General features: G+C 50.5%; 1 protein-coding gene across 2 annotated transcripts in view; it reads left to right on the top strand.

The window, feature by feature from the left end:
- Window positions 1–19,129, top strand: part of PDE9A (phosphodiesterase 9A) — a 104,513-nt gene that overhangs the window by 22,823 nt on the left and 62,561 nt on the right. For both annotated transcript variants that reach the window (XM_010834920.1, XM_010834919.1), the window contains exons 2-4: window positions 7,646–7,716; window positions 9,003–9,080; window positions 15,741–15,784. In XM_010834920.1, coding sequence (XP_010833222.1) covers window positions 7,646–7,716; window positions 9,003–9,080; window positions 15,741–15,784 — 193 coding nt within the window. The remainder of the gene's footprint in view (window positions 1–7,645; window positions 7,717–9,002; window positions 9,081–15,740; window positions 15,785–19,129) is intronic.

Here is a 19,129-nt window from a genome sequence, read left to right as displayed (position 1 = left end):
GGAAGTGACCAGAACACAGTCTAGCACTTCATAAAAGTTTTTATTTTTTTGGCCGCACAGCATAGCATGTGGGATCTTAGTTCCCTGATCAGGGATCAAACTCACGGCCCCAGCATTGGAAGTGTGGAGTCTTAACTACCAGACCACCAGGAATGTCCCCATGAATGCTCTTATTATTATTAAAGTTTGCTGTTAGTTTTAGTTTTAGATTAAAATTAAAATTTAGATTAAAATCTGTTTCTGGAAACAGGATACTGGGTCAGAGGGCACACATGTGGCCGCAGTTCTTCCCAGCAGGGCCACCTGGGTACATGTTCCTCAAAGGGTGTCCCTCTCTCCACCCCCAGCCAGAGCTGGTGTGTTTATTCAGATAAGCCCTTGGGGAAACGTGAAGACTAGCATGTAGTTGTAAGCGATACCACGGAAGGATCTGTGTGCCCTTCACCCTGTTCCCCGCAGTGTGACGTCCTGCAAAGTTACAGTCTGGGGTCATGGCCAGGATATTACAGTGGGACAGTCCCCCGCCTTATTCAGACTTCCTCATTTTCTTGTGCTCATTTGAGGGCGTATATGGAGTTGTACAATTTAATCACATGCGTAGGGTCTGGTATCCTCCACCACAGTCACGGCAGAAGACAGTCCAGCCCTTTCAATGACCACACCCTCCTCCTTCCTCCACCCCCCACCCCCACCCCACCCCAGTGCTGTCTGTTCTCTCTCTCTTTGTCATAGCAGAAATGTCATATGAGTGGAGCCATCCAGTAGTAAGCTTTGGGGGTTAACTTTTATTCACATAGCGTACATCTCTTGGGATCCATCTCAGCTGTCTAGATCAATAATTCATCCACAGTGCGGATGGACCAGAGTTTGTTTAACATTCACCCGTTGAAGGGCATCTGGGTTGCTTCCAGATTTGGGCTCTCCGTCCCTTTGTCATTCTTGCCAGTGTGATGATTTTCCTTCCATTTCTTGGAGGCCGGTTTGGCTATTTTTAGAAGTCAGTACCCTTGTTTGGTTGGGTGGAGATTTCTGATGTCAGTGGGATATGCATAATTCATCATCATCAAGATACAAGAGTAAATACAGCTGTGGTGAAGTGTTAGATTTAAGATGCTGGGGGCTGAGATCCATAGTCCACGTGGATGGAGCAAGGAGGGGACCAGAGCCTCCAGGTCTGATCAACAGAGGAGGAAGCAGAGCTTGGGAACCACCTGGAGCAGCAGAGCTCGCCATGTGCCCTCCAAAAGGACAACCTGCCTTTCTCCCCTCCCTCCTTCAGGACCTCACATCCTGGTGTCTGCAGACCTCCCCACCTCAATCACTCTCTTCTTCAGTTGTAGCCATTTAAAATCACTTTGGGGAAAAAAAAAAACTGCACTAGAATTATAATTAAGAAGATTTTGCTCAAGATTCATTACTCCAAGTTCAAAGATGCTCTGTGAAATTTGTTGCTAAGGCAGTTGATAAAAAATTTTACATTCAGTGTGAGATCACAGCAAGACAATGAACGTAATTGCATGTTTTACAACCAACCCCAAAAGCACAACTTACCTGACACAGATAATGTTTAATGACTTTGAAAGGGAAGTAATGCCATCCTGGTTTATGAGCCCTGTGAGATGTCTCTCTCAAGAAAAAAACTGTAGCCGGCCTCCCAGAGAGAATTCCCAGGGACGCACTACTCTCTCGGGAGGTCTCCGACCAGCCGTCGTCCCGCCTGGTGCCTGGTCCCTGCCCAGCATCCACACATTGAACTCCTCTTTTGTGATCGTGGTAGGTTTTGGCTTCCCAGACTGCAAAACTCAGCCCAAACCTAAATTGCCACTTGGTTATCTCATTTGTCCAGGACTGGGAGTGTTTCACAGCGTGGAGCCACAAATGTCGAGTGAGAAACCCACAGCTTCCAGTGGTCACTGACTTTAAGCCAACCCAAACTAGAGTTTGACAAACCCAGCAAGAAATGTTCTCAGCAGCTGCAAGGAAGTGCCTCAGACAGAGTTAGGAAACAGAGCTCAGGGCACCAAGATATGGAAGGGCGATCATCGCAGCCCCTGAGGGTGCTCAAAGGTTGTCTTGGCTGTCTCTCAGCTTTCTAGGTTGCTCTGCTCTCTTAACCACTGCCCCTCCCATGTGGGCTCCCAGTTACTCAGAAGGGAAATAGTTTACTCGGCAGCCACATTTGGGCTGAGTAGATGCTGAAATGGCCAGAGTAAATGGGGCAGGGACCATGACAAGTCATTTTCACCTGTGGAGACCAAATGGAAGGATGCTACACCCGATCTTTCTTGTGTTTGAATGCCCCAGCCACGGCCTCCAGGCTCGTTCTGTGCCTGGACTGCTGGGAGCCAACCCTGGACTCCTTCATCCGCCACCTTAAAGAGGGGGAAGCAAAAAGACAGAGGAGAGCAGGTAATGGACATTAATACCAGCATTTTGGGAAACTTTGTTTTAAGAAGTTCACCTATGTGAATTTTACATGTAGATTTCAAGTTGTGAGTGTCGGGGCCATAACCCTCAAGTGCATACTGCAAAAATCAGAGCTGACGCTGGTGAAGATGGAACACAGCATCTTTTCTTAGCAGCCATGACTCTCATGGGGCTGGCCGGCCATGTACCACAGTCACGGATGCACAGACAGGGGCAGGGAGTGAAGTCAGAGACCCAGGGGACAGAGTCTGAGCTGCATAAAACCCTGTGTGTCACAGTCCAGGAGGTTTCCCCACAGCAGAGTCCATTGCTGAAGGGATGGGCTGGTTGCCAGACATATCTCACTGCACCAGCCACTCCAAACTGGGAACCAGACTGCTGCTGCTGCTGCTGTTTGGTCGCTCAGTCACGTCTGACTCTTTGTGACCCCGTGGACTGTAGCCCACCAGGCTCTTCTGTTCATGGGATTCCCCAGGCAAGAATACTGGAGTGGGTTGCCATTCCCTTCTCTGGGAGATCTTCCTGATCCAGGGATCGAACCCACATCTCCTATGTCTGCTGCATTGACAGGCAGATCCTTTACCACCGAGCCACCAGGGAAGCCCGAAAAATAGTACACTTTGGGCTTAATTCTGCACCCTTCAGATTAACACACACACACACACACACACAAACACGGCAGGTGAGCCAGATCACAGCCTGAATGGAGAGGCAGAATCGGGGGAGCCCTGGAAGGGTCCATGAGCCAAGTTGGGGAAGTGAACGCAGGGCCCTCTCAGGAGGTGAAAGATCCTCCCTGTTGGAACAGGTCCAGCACGCATGGGTGGGGCTGCCCCCATCTGTGGGTGAACCTCAGGGCCTGTGCAGCTCCCTCTGAAGCCTAGAGTCCCACCCCTCCCCATTGCTGGGTGACCTGTGTCCTGGTTCCCGCCCACCCCATCATAATCGGTTTCCACTCTGGATCAGCTCAGCCACTCTGTATTCACGCGGGTCCCCTCTCCTGTACAGTGTCCCAGTGCTGAAACACGTAGCCATGTCTCTCAGCAAGAAGTCCTGGTTGGAACCTCTCCCGAGGAACATGAAACCCCTCCCTTCTGGCTTGTTTGCAGGAAGACCACAGAGTGCCCGCCAGGAGCCCCGCTGGGCAATGATCAAATCTCCATCCTCCTAACCTCGAAACCAGAAACTCGATTATCTAAGCTGCCTGGGGGCTTGGACACCATCCGTCCACCTGCTTTTTGACACATGGACAGCAGTGTGTGGCTGGAACACGGGAACTCGGGAGCCACTTTGTGCATCCTCCCCTCCATGAACCTCTGAAGGGGGTCTCCCAGGGGAGAGAGATGAAAACGCAATAGGGTCCCGTCCCTGGAGGAGACCTCCAGACTCAGAATGAATAAGAAGTCACCCCCAAGCCTTTAGAAACTGCAGTCCCATCTCTTTAGCCCCGAGCCCACCTGGACGCTGGTTGGCAGCGCTCTGACCATCTGTCACACAGTCGCCAGCCCTGGTTTCTAAGTGTGTTGGTGGATGTGCTGTCGGTACCAAGAAACAGAACCGTGCTGGTGCCAACTCAAGATGCTGGGCTCTCCTGCCCCTCCCCCTGCCCTCTGTGGTCTGGCCTCCCTCCCCTCTCTTCTCCAGGGCGATTCCCGCAGTGATCTCACTGGTGGCCGGTGTGGTCGGCCTGGGTCCCGTGACCCTGGGACTCACCCCAATTGCCACCAGCTCCAAATTGCTTAGTAAAGCCAGAAAGATCCCCTGGAGGAAGCAATGGCAACCCACTCCAGTATTCTTGCCTGGAGAATCCCATGGAAAGAGGAGCCTGGCAGGCTACAGTCTATGGGGTTGCAAAGAGTCAGATATAACTGAGCGACTAAACACACACACACACACACACACAAAGAGCCTGTGTTTGGGTCACGTGTGCACTGACCAGAGGGAGACCTGGGCTGTGGTCCTGGCTCCCTGACCACTTGCCAGCTGGGCCCAAGGGAGCCTTGTCCACCTCTGTGTGCTGCTTCCCTTGGGGGCCCTTTGGAACGGGGCTTGGCAGGTGGTTGGCGCTCCCTGAGTGTCCAACTCTGCAGGCAACCAGTAGGTTCCAGCACCAGAGTTCCCTGTGACCTTCACAGGTCCCGGCTGAATACATGGAACGATCAGCGTTCTGCAGATGAGAGGCCTCTGGGTTCTCATTTGTTTCTCTTCTCTTGTGTTCATATTGCGGAGCTGCCAGTCAAACCCCATGGAAGGGTTGGGGTGATCCGTTGTGCTTACTGATGAACGGCAGCCGGTTCTGCCTCTAGTCGGATGGCAATATAAAATCTTTATTCCTCTGTTAATCTTGCTGTCTCCACATCTCACTTATAAGTTTCATTTCACCAACACTTTATTTTTTTTAACTGCTGTTTATTTCTGGATTGAGGATAAAGGATTTGCAGAATGATTCAGCGTGGGAACAGAGAGCCTTGTGCCCCCCTGACCAGGCTGCTGGGGGATCTTCCCACGCCAACCACGCATTTGTGGGGCACGGGCTGCTTTCCCACGCCAGGAATAATCCTTCTAGGCCGGGAGCTTCTTCTGGCACCTGGCGAAGAGCTGGGCTGTCTGGGCGTGTCCCACGTTAGAGTCACGTGCTGCTGATGTTAGGGTTCATGTGATGTTCCAGCCCTAGCTTCTCACCTGTGTTGTCCCCACTAAAGGCTTCTCAACTATTAATAATAAGGTGAAAGCCTGATCAAACACACATGTAAAGTGGCCACACATCAAAGAATTTTACCCTAACAATGTCTTAGCCGAAGAAGGAAACTGGTAAGAAGTCACAACTGGTTCAAAAGAGAAATCAAAGAACCGGGCATTTCTGTACAGTAGAGGCCTGCTGAAATGGATTTACCGGTGGACACAGCATGATTTTCCATTGCAATGGAAGACACCCAATGCAGTCTTTTCTGTTTATTCCTGATTTCCTTCCAGCCCCCTACCCTCCAGCCTGGTGTCAAAAATAATCTCTAAGCCTGTTCTGGACACAGGAGAAGGCTGGCCTCCCTCCCTGGGTTGAGCTGAATCAGTCACACGGGGCAGCGAGAATGGCAGTGAGCCCCTTGGGCGCTCCTGGACTTGCTTTACTGGAAGACTTCATAATTGGACTTTTTACAGCTTCTATTATTCGCTATCCTGAGGCTAGGAAACCATCACAAAAGACTCGCCTCTAGATTTCATCAGCGGTGCTTATAAAGTTGGGCAGACTCACTTCTTGTCGAGGTTCCCCAGATATTCCAGGCACTGGGTCTGTCTTCCCTGGGGAGGGCCTGCTCAGTCGTGACTTCCTGGAGCCATGCTCCACTCCTGACCAGTATCTGGTCATGACCTGCAAGCCGCCTCACCCCTTTCTGGAATCTTCGGGCAAATCGAATGTTCACAGACAAAGCTGCCCTACCCTCCGCCTCCACCCACCCCTGCCCTTTACTGGGGTCTGGAGAAAACCCACAAAGTCAGTCTGCACCAAATGGACATGAACTTCAGAAAGGTTCAAACGGGAAAGTCAGAAATGGCCCCTCGTCAGTGGTGGGATGGCCAGACTCCATACCTCACCCCACACAGGCGCAGCCCTAGAAGCCAAAGTGAGAATGAAAGCCTGTGCCGGGGGCCCTGGAGGTGTGCTGTCCTGAGAACACGGTGGATGAAGGCAAGAGCCTGCTGGCAGTGGAGCTGGGAGGCCCTGTGGGGGAGCTGCGCCAAGTCCTGATGGCTGGGAGGAAGAGAGGGGAGGAGAGCCCCTGGGAAGCGGGGCCCCGGAACCAAAGAGGGCAGGGAGGGGTGCCCGTGGACTAGAGTGAAGGCGGGCTGAGGGCTTGGCCAGGACACAGGCTCCAGGGACACACTCCAGAACCTCAGGAGCCCAGCGGGGAGGTGGACCTTCCTTCCACCGTGGACGCACAGGGCAGCAAAGGCTTCTGCACAGAAAGGCAGCACCACCAGGCATGAGTTCTAGAAACTGAGGCTGGGTGCTGGGCCGGGAGCCTGCAGGGCCAATGCGGGGGTGCTGCAGGGGTCCTGGTGGACCTGCATTGAGCCAGGATGGTGGCCGCGGGTGGACAGTGCCCATCAATGGCCCCGTCACTGGGGAGTGCAGACACCGCCTGGGGTGGGGGATGGAGTGGGCAGCCTGGACAGGGGTGCTGGCTTTGTCTCAGCGTTGCCAGGCCAGTGGCACACAGGAGCTGTGGTAGTCAGGGAACGGCCACGTTTGTGGAGAAAATATCTGCTTGCTCTATTTCACTCTTTCCAATTAAAAAAGATGCAGACTGATCTGGCTGAAAAAAAACAGTGCTCTGGGCACTGAAAAATCCCCACTCTGTTCAACGTGGCTCTGCCCATGTTCAGTGGAGAGGCTCTGCCCACTCCTGCTGGTGAGCAGAGGGGCCTTACAGCCATTCCAGGGAGAACACTGAAGGAAAACAGCTATTGTGATGAAAACAGGAGCCTTGGCGGGGACTGTCCATGCACCGTCCAGCCTTGGAGAACAACCGCAGGCTGTACTTGAAGCCCCCTCTCCCAGGGAGCGATTCTGGAGCCCACACTCACAGTCGAGACCCCTCGGACAAAAGGTGCAGGTGTGAACGTGTTTCTCTCCTGTCCAGCCAGGACTGGACACCCAGGCTGGGTGCAGAATTAATTGCGTTGCGTGAAATTTGTTCCCTGTGTGGACCCACGGTTCCAACCACATCCTTTCTCATTGTGATTCCCTGTCTGATTTAGTCCTGCAGCCCCAGTCCCCAAATCCTAAAGGGCAATCTTTTATTTTTAAGCTGATGACCTTGAAATTGTTTTTTAACATAATGGCCCCAGAGGTCGTTGAGCTTCCCGCACCCGCCCCGCAAGATGGGGCATGATTAAGCCGAGGTTGTGGGTGGTACATCAACGTCCCCAGTGGGGCACAGGGCAGCCTGTCACCTGCCAGTGTGTTTACTTGGGTGACAGCATTGTTTCTCACAACTCTTCAACGAACAAGAGAGTCATGTTTTCCTCAACTTGTATAAGTCAATTCAATGAGATGTGCATGTAGCATTCCAGAGCTCACGGTGATTTTGGTTTTTTCTTTGTAAGATTAACCTGCAGGTCGGGAGCAGAGAGAACCCCCTGGAATCTGACATCACCGTGGAAACCAGCTGCCCCACTCCTGCCCGCCCCTCACAGCCATGTGCTTCTGTTTTTGCAGGTGGTCTTTAGCAAGTATTGCAACTCCAGTGATATTATGGACCTGTTCTGCATCGCTACCGGCCTGCCTCGGTGAGTGACTCAGAGTCACCCCACCAGAGGGTTGCCTTTAAATTCACCCGGAGGGGCAGGTACCTGGGGGGCCGAGTGGCTGAGTGTAGGGGATGGGAGGCCTGGAAGGGTTGATGGACTCACCTTGCACCTTGCACATGGGACCTTTCGAATCAATGGATGAGTCCCTGGAGGTTTCAGCCACCGCTGCCGGCTGCCCACCAACAATCATAGCTGTGTTAGTGGAGTGAACCGTTGGGCAGGATTAGGCAGAAACTGCTGTTTTTAAAAGTTTCTTTTTTTTTCTTTCTTTCATTTATTCCTTTGTTTTGGGAGAAAGGATAAAGAAGCGTGGTAATGTTTAGGCTGTGATCCCCCAGCCCCAGATGACCCAGGGATCCAGATCAACGTTTAAGAAAAAAACTGATATCAGAAATAAGTTGAAAAGACCAGAAAACTACCCTCGAGAACCACAGTCAGCAGTTTGTTCTAGCAAGTGAATTTTCTGTCCTAACTTCGTGACTATAGAGAGTAATCAGGAATAACTTTGACCTGCAGTTAACTTTAAAGTTACGACCCAGGTCAAGGACGGTGAGAAGGAAGGACAGTCAGGACCTTTCAGAGTCAGGTGAGAAAAGGAGAGTTAGGCAATAGGTTACATGCCTGAAATTACAGCAAGTGGCAGCCTGGAGCAGCAAGAACTGGCCCACAGTTTGGGGCATCTTTTGATAAGCAGTGTGCTAAGAAATAAATATATATTCCTTTTTAGAACAACCCTGCGATTCAGGTGTCACTGCCACGGCACAAATTTTAAAAATACACAACTGAAAACCAGAGTTAAGTCGTATGATTAAGGCAACACCTTGGGTGAGAGGCCCCCCAGAGATGGAGGTTAGAGGAAGTTTCAACTTATCCTCTTAAAACTGTTTAGTAGGAGAGCTTTTTGCCTGTTTAGATGGACTCCCCCAGGAAATGAAAGGGAAAAGCAAACCCTGAATTCATTACCGGCTGATATAAATGTTCATTTCTACTTTACCACAGTTTTATTGAGCCTCCCAACTCAACAAATTAGACTCTCTCCAATTCCCATTTCAAATGACTTACACATCTGTTGAGCACTTAAAAGTGCACCTGCAACCCTTAATTCTGTTACCAAGCTGAGGGCCAGAGTCTTGGGGCTGACCACTCAGAGCCCCTTGGGCAGGACCGCCTGGTGCTCAGGTTCCTACCTCAAGGGAGGCCCAGATTCAAGTGTGCACCCAGGAGACAACATCAGGGTGAAGACAACGGCTTCTCCTGTCTTCCAGGAACACCACCATCTCCCTCCTGACCACGGATGATGCCATGGTCTCCATTGACCCCACCATGCCCGCCAATTCAGAACGGTAAGTGGCTGGCAGGTTTCATCAGCTCTTTCTCGCCATGTCTGACCGCTCTCTGCAGGCACGCTGGGGTCTCCAGCGTTGTTTTCTTAATGTGCAGATGCAGGGAAATCCGCGTTTAAACCAAAGATGGGAGAGTCTGGGTAGAGGCTTCCGGTTACTGTCCAGAACTTGTCACTTTCCAGGAAAGCGGCAGCTCTGAGCGTGGCCAGGGACCTTGCTGAGGGTCCACAGGAGCCCTCTGAGGGGGTAGTTACAGAGGGGGAAGCCGAGGACTAAGTGACAGCAGCAGAGCCGGCCCCTGTCCATCAGAGCGGGAGATTCCCTGACCAGAGCACCTGGTGACACTGGGCATTGACCCCTTGAGCAAGTGCTGCCCACCGGCTGCTCTGCCCAGTGATGGGAGGAAGCCTGGGCGCTGGAGGAACGGAACCAGGAGAGGCCGGAGAGGTAGAGGCTTGGGCAGTAAACACATTTGTGAACATCAGTAGAACAGCCTGGCTGCTTGTGGCCAGAGGGAAGACGAGAACTGAGCAGAGCCTCCCACTCGTGCCCGGCCCTCTGCCCAGCAGCCAGAATCCCTGGCGGTCCCCACTTTATATTTTCAGTGGGGCCAGGCAGAATCCAAACCGTGTTCCATGCGAGGCTGGGAGCGGGAGTGAGACTGGGCATGGGGTACCCCTGGGGACCCCTGCCTGTTGCTCCTGCCACTCACTGCATCCCCCTCTGAGCAACACGGGTCAACCCAGCCATCCAAGTGGACTGATACAGTTGCTCCAGCCTGCAGGAGGGGGCGTGTCCAGGCAGACCCTCTCATGTCCCAGCCACCGGAGGGCCCCTGGCTGCCTGATGGCAATGTGGAAATATTTAGGCTCCTGGGATGCGGTCCCTGGGACCTCCGATGTAAGTGCCTTAAAGTTTCCCCCGACCCAAGGTGCATGCAGATCTGAGCTGAGCAAACGTCAGTTATCACTCGGACCTGGGTGCAGGGTGCCCAGTCACCGGCAAGGACTGCCAGTGAGAACTGCCAGGCTTTGGTGCAGAAAGCCGAGGAAGTAACAAACCCCAGGAGGTACGAAGTCCTGGAACATTCGAACAACCTCCACTGTCCTTTGAGCTCAGTGGTGGGCAGCCAGTACTGTCCTGCCCTGAGCACTGGGTGCTTCTGCCAGGCCTCCCCTCCCCCTCCTTTTGTGTCCATCAGTCTCCTGAATTTTTAATTTCATCATCAGGAGTTTCTGCTCCCACGTGCTCTGGCGCTGATTACGCTCTGATTATCGGCTCCGGGCTCCCCGGAAGGAAGAATGCTAATTGAATCCCCAAAGACTCCAAGAACATTGTTGTAAATTGCAGCACCAGCTCCAGCCTGACCCAGATCTGTATTCATGAGAAAAGGCACGAGTGACCTGTCACCCTTGACGTCCACAAGATAAAATGATGTCATCAGAGGGGAAGTGTCCTGTCCATGTGATCTGGTCTCTGATGGAGCAAAGCTGCGTGTTTCCTGAATTAGTTAAAGCAGTTTGTAGGTTGTCTATTCTGTTTTGTCACTTCATCATATCTCGTTTGGCACTTTATTCTGTGCCAGCCCTTGTCAATGGCGTGCAGTTTTGTTCCCCAGGAGACGCTGGGGGAAGTCTAATGTTTTGGCTGCCACAGCAGGGACAGGTGTCTAGCACCCAGAGGGCAGAGACCAGGGCTGCTGCTCCATGTCCCCGAGCCAAGGGCCAGCCCCACCCCCCACCCCAGACTCACCTGCCCGAAGGTCAATGGCGCAGAGGCTGGGGACTGGTTTTAGTGGTCCCCACAACTTTCTCTTTGCAGACCTACACGTTGCCCCCAGACCACCAGCCTCATGTGCATCCCCAGGAGCTGGTTGAAGCAGAGCCTCTTCCCTCCTGCTCTCCAACCCCTCCATCTGGTTCCCTAGGTCTGGGGTGGGTCCCCAGAACTGGCATTTCTGCAGGTTCCCAGGTGGTGGTGATGTTGGCCAGGACCCCCTTGATCACCATTCTGGCCGCTGAGCATCTCTTTCTGCTGCCTTCACCCACTCCCTGCATTTGGGGTTGTGGCCCTTTTCCATTTTTGGAGCTTCCGCCTCCAGCTTCTCCCCGTCTGTGTTTGTTTTCTTGCTCTCAGCCCTGAGGAGGCAGTATTCCCGAGGTTTCACACCCGAGCCCCCGTCCAGGCCTCCCATCTGCTCCTTTGCCTCCTGCTCTCCAGTACCACCGTTCCAGCTGCCACTGGGCTGTCCTGCCCGCTTTATATATGCATAGTGTGATCTAGCCCAACAGAACAGTGACTGTCAGCCCTGACTAAAGGTTTAAACCACCAGGGATCTTCAAAAAGGTGCTGATGACCAGTCCCCTCCTAGGACCTAGTAAATTCAAATTTGTGAGGGATTTATTTTTGAAGCTCACCAGGTGATTCCAGGGCTTCCCCAGTGGCTCAGTGGTCAAGAATCCACCTACAGTGCAGGAGGCCCAGGTTCGATCCTTGGGTCGGGAAGACCTTCTGGAGAAGGAAATGGCAACCCACTCCAGTACTCTTGCTTGCAGAATCCCATGGACAGAGGAGCCTGGTGGGGTACAGTCCATGGGGTCGCAAAGAGTCAGACGACTGAGGGGCTAACCACAACAAAGGTGATTCGAACATGTGACACCAGAATCACAGATGTAAAGTGTGGGAAACCTAGGAAACTGCCCTTGACCCCAGCAGTGACCAGAAGGTCATGCCCACCAGACACAGGGTTTCCCTTTTTGGTAAGTGCTGGATGAATTTTGCTTCTTCTCAGAAGACAGTCACATCAGGTTGTGTCCCTCCAGCTTCCTCCATCTCTGAAGACCCTGCAGCCCCTCAGCCTTGCCAGCCTGGTCAGTGCCTGTCCACCCCCCACCCCCACCCCCCGCCAGCCTCAGACTCAGGAACCACCTTGCAAGAGGGGCTCCCTGGGGGCATCAGATGGTCCACCTCACCTGCCTTCTGCCCAGGTCATGTTCTCATGGGGCATTTTCACAGTCTTTTCTCCAAATTCCAAGGACTCTTGACGGTGATCAGCTGGATACCGATCAGAAATCAGGGTGCCCCATCTCTTATATTAATCTTTTCAGGTCGTTTCAAGCCAAATTTCATGACCTTCTGACTCTGTCTTCAAAATACTTCTTGTCTTAATAATCAGCGAATGTTTCAGACCAGCAGTTTAAATAACCTGGCATATATTCACCTAAGTCAGAGGGGCTCTTATCAAATAGTGGGCTGAGTGGCTTCCTCTTTCTTTTGGAAATGGTAAGAAAGCTGATTGCTAACCACCCGATTCCTGAAAACCAGCAAATGCAAGTAGACACGTCCCAACTTTGCTCAGATCCTGCTTAGAGGGACCGAGCATCTGGTCCTTGCTGGACTGGGGACATTCTGGATCCCATGGTGTCCCACTGACAGGCATGTTGCCTCCTGAGAACACCCTCTGTTTCTGCCACTAATGCTTCAAGACCCTCATCAAAGGAGAGAAACAGGCGCTTAAATAGTTCAGGGAAAGATGGGGCGCAGGGCAGAGCATGTGGAGAGAGGGAAGAGCCAGGAGGGCACAGCACACGTGTGACATAATCACTCCTTTAGTTCCAGTTTTAGCCAAGCTGTGATACGTGAGGTGCCCACTGCATGAAATGGCTGAGCACTTGCATGGGTGGTGTATGTGACCACGTACGCCAGCTGGGAAAATGCCTCCTGGATTCCATCCTGGCTCCCACTAAACATGTTTGAAAAGACATAGTTACATTTCAGAAAAAGACAAATACAAGTTCAAGGCAAGTGGAAAGTGGTTTATGTTGGTCCTGTTGTTGAGGAAGAAATAATGAAGCTGCAACTCATTTTCGGGCTGAGGCAGGAGTTTATTCATTCGTGGAAACGCTGTGACTGGTTCTGAGAACATTCCTGCCATTGAGAATCAAGAGGATTAAGGATGGAGGAGCCAAGTGCCATTTTGCAGGGCCCAGCTGTGGTCTGAGTGTGCTGGGATGCACAGCTCTGCCTCTCCCTCCACCCACCTCCCTCACCTGCTCTGATTCACTACCACCTCCCACACCTGCATCAGGTCTGTGGGGAGGAAGGGAGGAGAGACAGTCTTGTGGCTGCAGAGGAGGGGGAGAAAAGAGAAACAGGGATGAGGGGGAGGGAGAGAAAGCGCCAGGCTCCCTCTCTCCCCACGGCCCAGGCTCCCTCTCTCCCCACGGGCCCGGTGTCAGTGCTGCTTATGGGGGAGGGGTGCGGAGGGAGGAGGAGAGGGGGTGGTGACAGTCGCCTCACCGTGGCTCTCCACCCTCTCACTTGGTTACCCAGACCCCAGCCCCTCACTCCTCTCCTGGGTGGGGCCAACACATGGCTCGGAGCACGCCACAGCTGGTTCACAGTCAGCTCCACGCACATTCGGGGGGGTTCAGTGAGCTCCCCCTCCCGGAGCTCTGCCTCCCACAGTCTGCAAGCTGACGAGGCTGACGCCTGCTAGGGTGGGGGGAACCAGGGAAGATGGAGTCACCCTGCTCAGTTTGTCAGTGTGAAGACCAAGACTGCTGGTACTACCTTGGCCAAGCCCTCCCTGCCACGGGCTCAGCAGGTGGGACCACGCTTCATGCTGCGTGGGTTCTGAGGAGGGTGCTCTGTGATCTGCCAGGACCCGAATACCATTACTGTGAAGCCTCTGTAGTGAAGGTACCCACATCCCAAATAACCAGCTTCCAGGGGTCTTTGGAAGAGGCCCTTTCTCTAGGCAAGGTGCTTCCCTGAGGAGGTCTGGGGGCCTTGCCCGTCCGTACTCTTTCCCAGGAGGACCCTCGTGGGAGGCCAAGGTCTGAGAGGCTCCTGGAGTTGTCTGTCCACCAGCCACAGTGCCACGCGGCTGTTATTTTTATACTTTATCGGCATTTTACATTGCAGACAATTTTTTTCTGTGGCCTGGAAACCATTAAACCACAGGTATGAGCCCAGTTAACACTGGAGGCAAAGGACCCACCTGCCAATGCAGTTAGACATCCCAGAGACGCCTGGGTCAGAAAGATCCCCTGGAGGAGGACACGGCAACCCGCTTCAGAATTCCTGCCTGGAGAATCCCGCGGACAGAGGAGCCTGGTGGGCTTTGGTCTGTGGGGCCGCACAGAGTCAGACGTGCCTGAAGTGGCTCAGCTCACACCCAGGCTCGGTGTTTGGTGTGCATCCTTCCAGCACCTATGATTTCTTCCTCCAGGGCTTAGCTGGCTGACTGGCTGTGACCCTGTCTCTTGCTCCATCTTCCTAATGAAGTGTCGTGGGCATCCCTCCACCTCGGTACTTGGACACTGTCTCCATCTTTTTAACAACCTCTCGACCTTCCACAGTTCAGCTGAGGCATCATCCACCCCCAGTGGAGAGGGGCCTGAGTATTTCTTAGCCATTCAAAAGGCAGCAGCCATGTCCTTTCAAGGTGTATTTGACCGTGGAACGTTGGGTCCGTGAGGGCAGAGCCTTTTTGTCTGGCTCGCTGTTATGTCACCAGAACCCAACCACACTGAGCACTCAGTGAAAAAATGTGCTGAATGAATGAATAAGTGGCATATGAAGATACCCCGGTGAGATAGGGGTGCCCAAACTCCAGGATCTAATACCTGATGATCTGAGGTGGAGCAGATGTAATAATACTAGAAGTAAAGTGCATGATAAATGTAACGCAGTTGAATCATCCCAGAGTCACCCCCTCACCTCCCCCGTCCGTGGAAAACTGTCTTCCGTGAAACCAGGCCCTGGGGCCAGAAGCAGGGGGGTCGCTGCCGTAAGAGAGAATCAAAGGCGTTACTGCTGTCGTTCCCAGGTTCACCTGATGAGACCGTGGATTTTAAACTTGACTCCGTGGTTGCTGTCCCCAGGGTGCTGGCAGTCCATACGCCCACCAACAGTACCTGTCGGAGTCTGATTCCCTGTGCCCTGTAGCACTCTGGTCATCTGCTTCTAGAATTTTGCTAAACCGTTGGGTTAAAAAATAGCCTCTTTGTTGGGGTGCCTCTCTTTATTTTTGTTAACTGTTGTCAACCATTTCCTGTTCCTATTTTTTGCCTGTTTCCCATTGACTTAATCATCTCCCCCATCCCCAGCTTTGCTGGGGGTCCTTGTATGTCAGGGACCATGACCTTCAATCTGTGGTGACATCACCAGTATCCTCTCCCCACCACTGTGGGTCTCTTGATTACTGGTGATGACATCATCAAGGTGCGTCACCAAGGTGATGACATCACCAAGGTGCCAGTGCATTTTCACCTGAGTTATTGACACCATCCTGTCTTGTGTACGTGGGGGATGCCGTCGGCAAGAGCTCAAACCAAGTCAAAGTGGGAGAGCCTCCTGCATCAGCCAGGTGTCAAGGCAGACCAAGGCAACTCTGCCATCCAAGCTGCATTCAACATGCTTGTTTTATTAACCAAATATGAACATGGCAGAGGGGGTCCATTATTTAAATAATATATTTAAAGTGTTGAGAGTTTCTCTGAATGAAGAAGCTCAGAACCACCAAAGAAGCTCATTTTTTTAAAAGACCTAATTCACTGGTAAATTCTAATTCAGCCCAAGTGCTTATCTTTTGGGCCAGATGTGTGTGGATGTCTTTGATGGCGTCTTACAGTGGAACTGCTTTCTCTCTTGCAGAACTCCCTACAAAGTGAGACCCGTGGCCATCAAGCAACTCTCTGGTAAGGCCTTGCTATCATTTTTTTAAATTAAAAAAATACAGGAAGCTGTAGGCTGCCCCTGGATTGAATATGTATGAGTTAAGCATTGAAGCCCGGTGCCGTTACAGAATGTAAAGTCACATACTGCTGTTAAGGCAGCCATGCTGTGTCCTCCACAACCCCCCAAGTGCCCAGCCCCCCAGAATGCCCTGTCCTGACAACCTAGCAGACGCTGGGTGACACCCCACTCCTGTCTCCCTGGGCCACTACCTGCGCTGTCCATTCAGACTGTAACGCGAGAAGCCCAGCCCTCAGGATGCCTCATAGACTCAGTGGTGTTGATTGTTAAAGTCGCATTGCCTTCTGGATCTTGGATCACTCCTATTTATGTATGACATGTGTAATAATATGCTCCTGTTCAAGTGTGTATTTTGATAAGGCTTTGAAAGTTTTATTCATCCTTGTCAACTGTCACCAAAACCAAGACCTGGAACGTTTCCATCACCTAAAAATGTGCTGTGCCTCTTCCCGCTTAACCCCGGCCCCTCTGTCACAGGTCTGTGTCAACCACACCCTCTCTCTGAAACCGCAGGTTAGATGTGTCTTTTTGAGACTTTCGCAGAGAAGAAATTACATAAAACGTACCCTTTTTTGACCCAATGTTGTTTCTGAGCCTCGTCTGCATGTTGTATATGTCATTCTTTCCTTTTTATTGACATGTACCATTCCAGGTGTGGCTGGTCTGCAGTGTTTATCCATTCACCTGTTGAAGGACAGCTGGGGTATGAATAAGGCAACTATGAGTATCCAAGAACAAGCATTTACAGGGACACAGCATTTTTATTTCCCTTGGAGTCAGTGGGATTGAATGGATTGCTGGGTCATGTGGTTTAGTACACGTTTCATTTTATAAAAAAATACTTCCATGCAGTTCCTTTCCTTCTAATGATCCAGATCTAATGGGCTCTCCTTCTTCTAGCTACTGAAGGAGGAAGCTTGGCTCATTAATATAGATCTTTCTTTTTTTATATAATAACACAAAGCTAGAGATTTCCCTCAGAGCATACTTTAGCTATATCTCACAAATTTTGGTGTATTGCGTTTTCATTTTTATTCAGCTTAAAATATTTTCTAATTTACCTTGTAGTTCTTTTTCTGGTATATTTGTTATTTAGAAGTATATTACTTAATTTTCAAATAGTTGGGTATTTTCCAGTCATCTTTCTGGTACTGATTTCTATCTTTTTTTTAATTTATCTTTGGCTGTGCTGGGTCTTCGTTGCTGTGTGAGGGCTATTCTCTAGTTGCAGCGTGGACTTACTGCAGTGGCGTCTCTTGCTGCAGAGCAGAGGCTCCAGGTGCACGGTCTTCAGTAGTTCCAGCTTGCAGACTTAGTTGTCCTGTGGCATGTTGAATCCTCCTGGACCAGTGATGGAACTCATTGCCCCTGCATTGGCAGACAGATTCTTAACCACTGGACCACCAGGAAAGTCCCTGGTATTAATTTCTCTTCAATCCTTTGTGACCATATAACTTCAGTCTTTTTTGATTTACTGAGATACATGGTGTATCTTGGGACTTCCCTGTAGCTCAGATGGTAAAGAATCTGCCTGCAAAGCAGGAGACCTGGGTTTGATCCCTGGGTTGGGAACATCCTCTGGAGAAGGGAATGGCAATCCACTCCAGTATTCTTGCCTGGAGAATCCCAAGGACAGAGAAGCCTGATGGGCTACAGTCCATGGCGTCACAAAGAGTCAGACACGACTGAGCAACTAACACCACCACCTTGGTGACTGTTCCACGTGCACTTAAAAAACAACGTGTACTGTTGTTGCTGGGTGAAAGATTCTATAAATGTCAGTTAGTTCAAGTTGGTTGATAGTGTGTAGTTCAAATTTTCTCTATCTTTACTTATTTTTTGTCTACTTGACCGGTCCATTACTGAAGGATAAGAATTGCAATATCCAACCCTATTGTGGATATGTGGTTTCATTTCTTAGTTCTCTTGGGTTTTGCATCATGCTTTTCCTGTTTCTGTTATTGGGTACATCCTTGGGATTGTTGTGTCTTCTTGATGAATCAACCCCTTTATTCTTATAAAAATGTGTGCTTTATTTCTGGTGCTTTTTGGTGACGTCTTCTTTACCTCAAGTTACGATCACCACTCTAGCTTTGCTGTGCTCAATACTCCTAGTTATATCCCGTTCCCTCTTTTTTACTTTTAACATGTTTATGTTTGAAGTGGATTTCTTATTAGTTCTGGCAATTTCAGCTTTTTGGTTAAGTTTTTGAGCCATTTACATTAAATGTAATTATCCATACGTGTGTGTGTGTGTGTGTGTGTTAGTGGCTTAGTCATGTCCAACCCTTTGTGACCACATGGACTGTAGCCCTCCAGGCTCCTCTGTCCATGGAATTCTCCAAGCAAGAATACAGGAGTGGGTTGACATGCCCTCCTCCAGGGATCAAACCCAGGTCTCCCACATTGCAGCCAGATTGTTTACCAATCGAGCTACCCAGGAAGCCCAGTTATCCATATAGTTGGGTTTAAATCTACTGAAAGTTTCTAAGCTTTACATTTACATCACATTACATTTGTGTAATTGTGTAATTACACATTACATTTGTGTAATCACATTACATTAAATGTAATTATCCATATAGTTGGGTTTAAATCTACTTTCTTGTTATTCATTTTCTATTGGTCTCATTTTTCTTTTTTGATATTTTCCTCTCTTTCTACACTTTTTGATGCTGAACATTTCTTAATTCCATTTTTTTTCCTCCACTCTTGACTTATGAGCTGTACTTCTTTGTTTTATCTCTTTGTGGCTGTTCTTGTGTTCAATATGTAGCATCAGCTCATCACAGTCTGCCTTTATTATATTACTCCACTCCACAAGAATACAAGGTTCTCAAAACAGTGAACTTCCATTTCTCCTGCCTCATTCTTTGTGCTTTATGTCATACTTTTTACTCCTACACATGTTCTAAACCCCATAATACATGGTTATCATTTTTTGCTTTCAATAGTCAATTATATTTTCTTTCATGTCTTTGTATATCCATGTTTACATTTTTTGTTTTGTTGTGGGTCACCTGGATTTTGCTTTCTCCCACTAGAGAGCATGGGCTTTGTCATGGCAGACAGTTGAGATACTTACCAGTGGGTTTGATGCCTTTGAGACTTGTTTTTTAGCTTTGCTATGTCAGTTCTGGAGAACCCCTGCTCCAGAGAGAGTTCTGTCTGGTGGCTGAGGCACCATCCCTATGGGATCTCCTCTGACCTCCTCTGACCACCACGCATTCTGCATTCCAGCTCCTTGGAGCTCAGATATTTGGAAATGAGGTTGGGGACACTGGATC

This window comes from Bison bison, unplaced genomic scaffold (assembly GCF_000754665.1).
Source record: "Bison bison bison isolate TAMUID 2011002044 unplaced genomic scaffold, Bison_UMD1.0 scf7180017864037, whole genome shotgun sequence".
Classification (NCBI taxonomy): Eukaryota; Metazoa; Chordata; class Mammalia; order Artiodactyla; family Bovidae; genus Bison; species Bison bison.
This window is presented reverse-complemented; position numbering and strand designations above follow the sequence as displayed.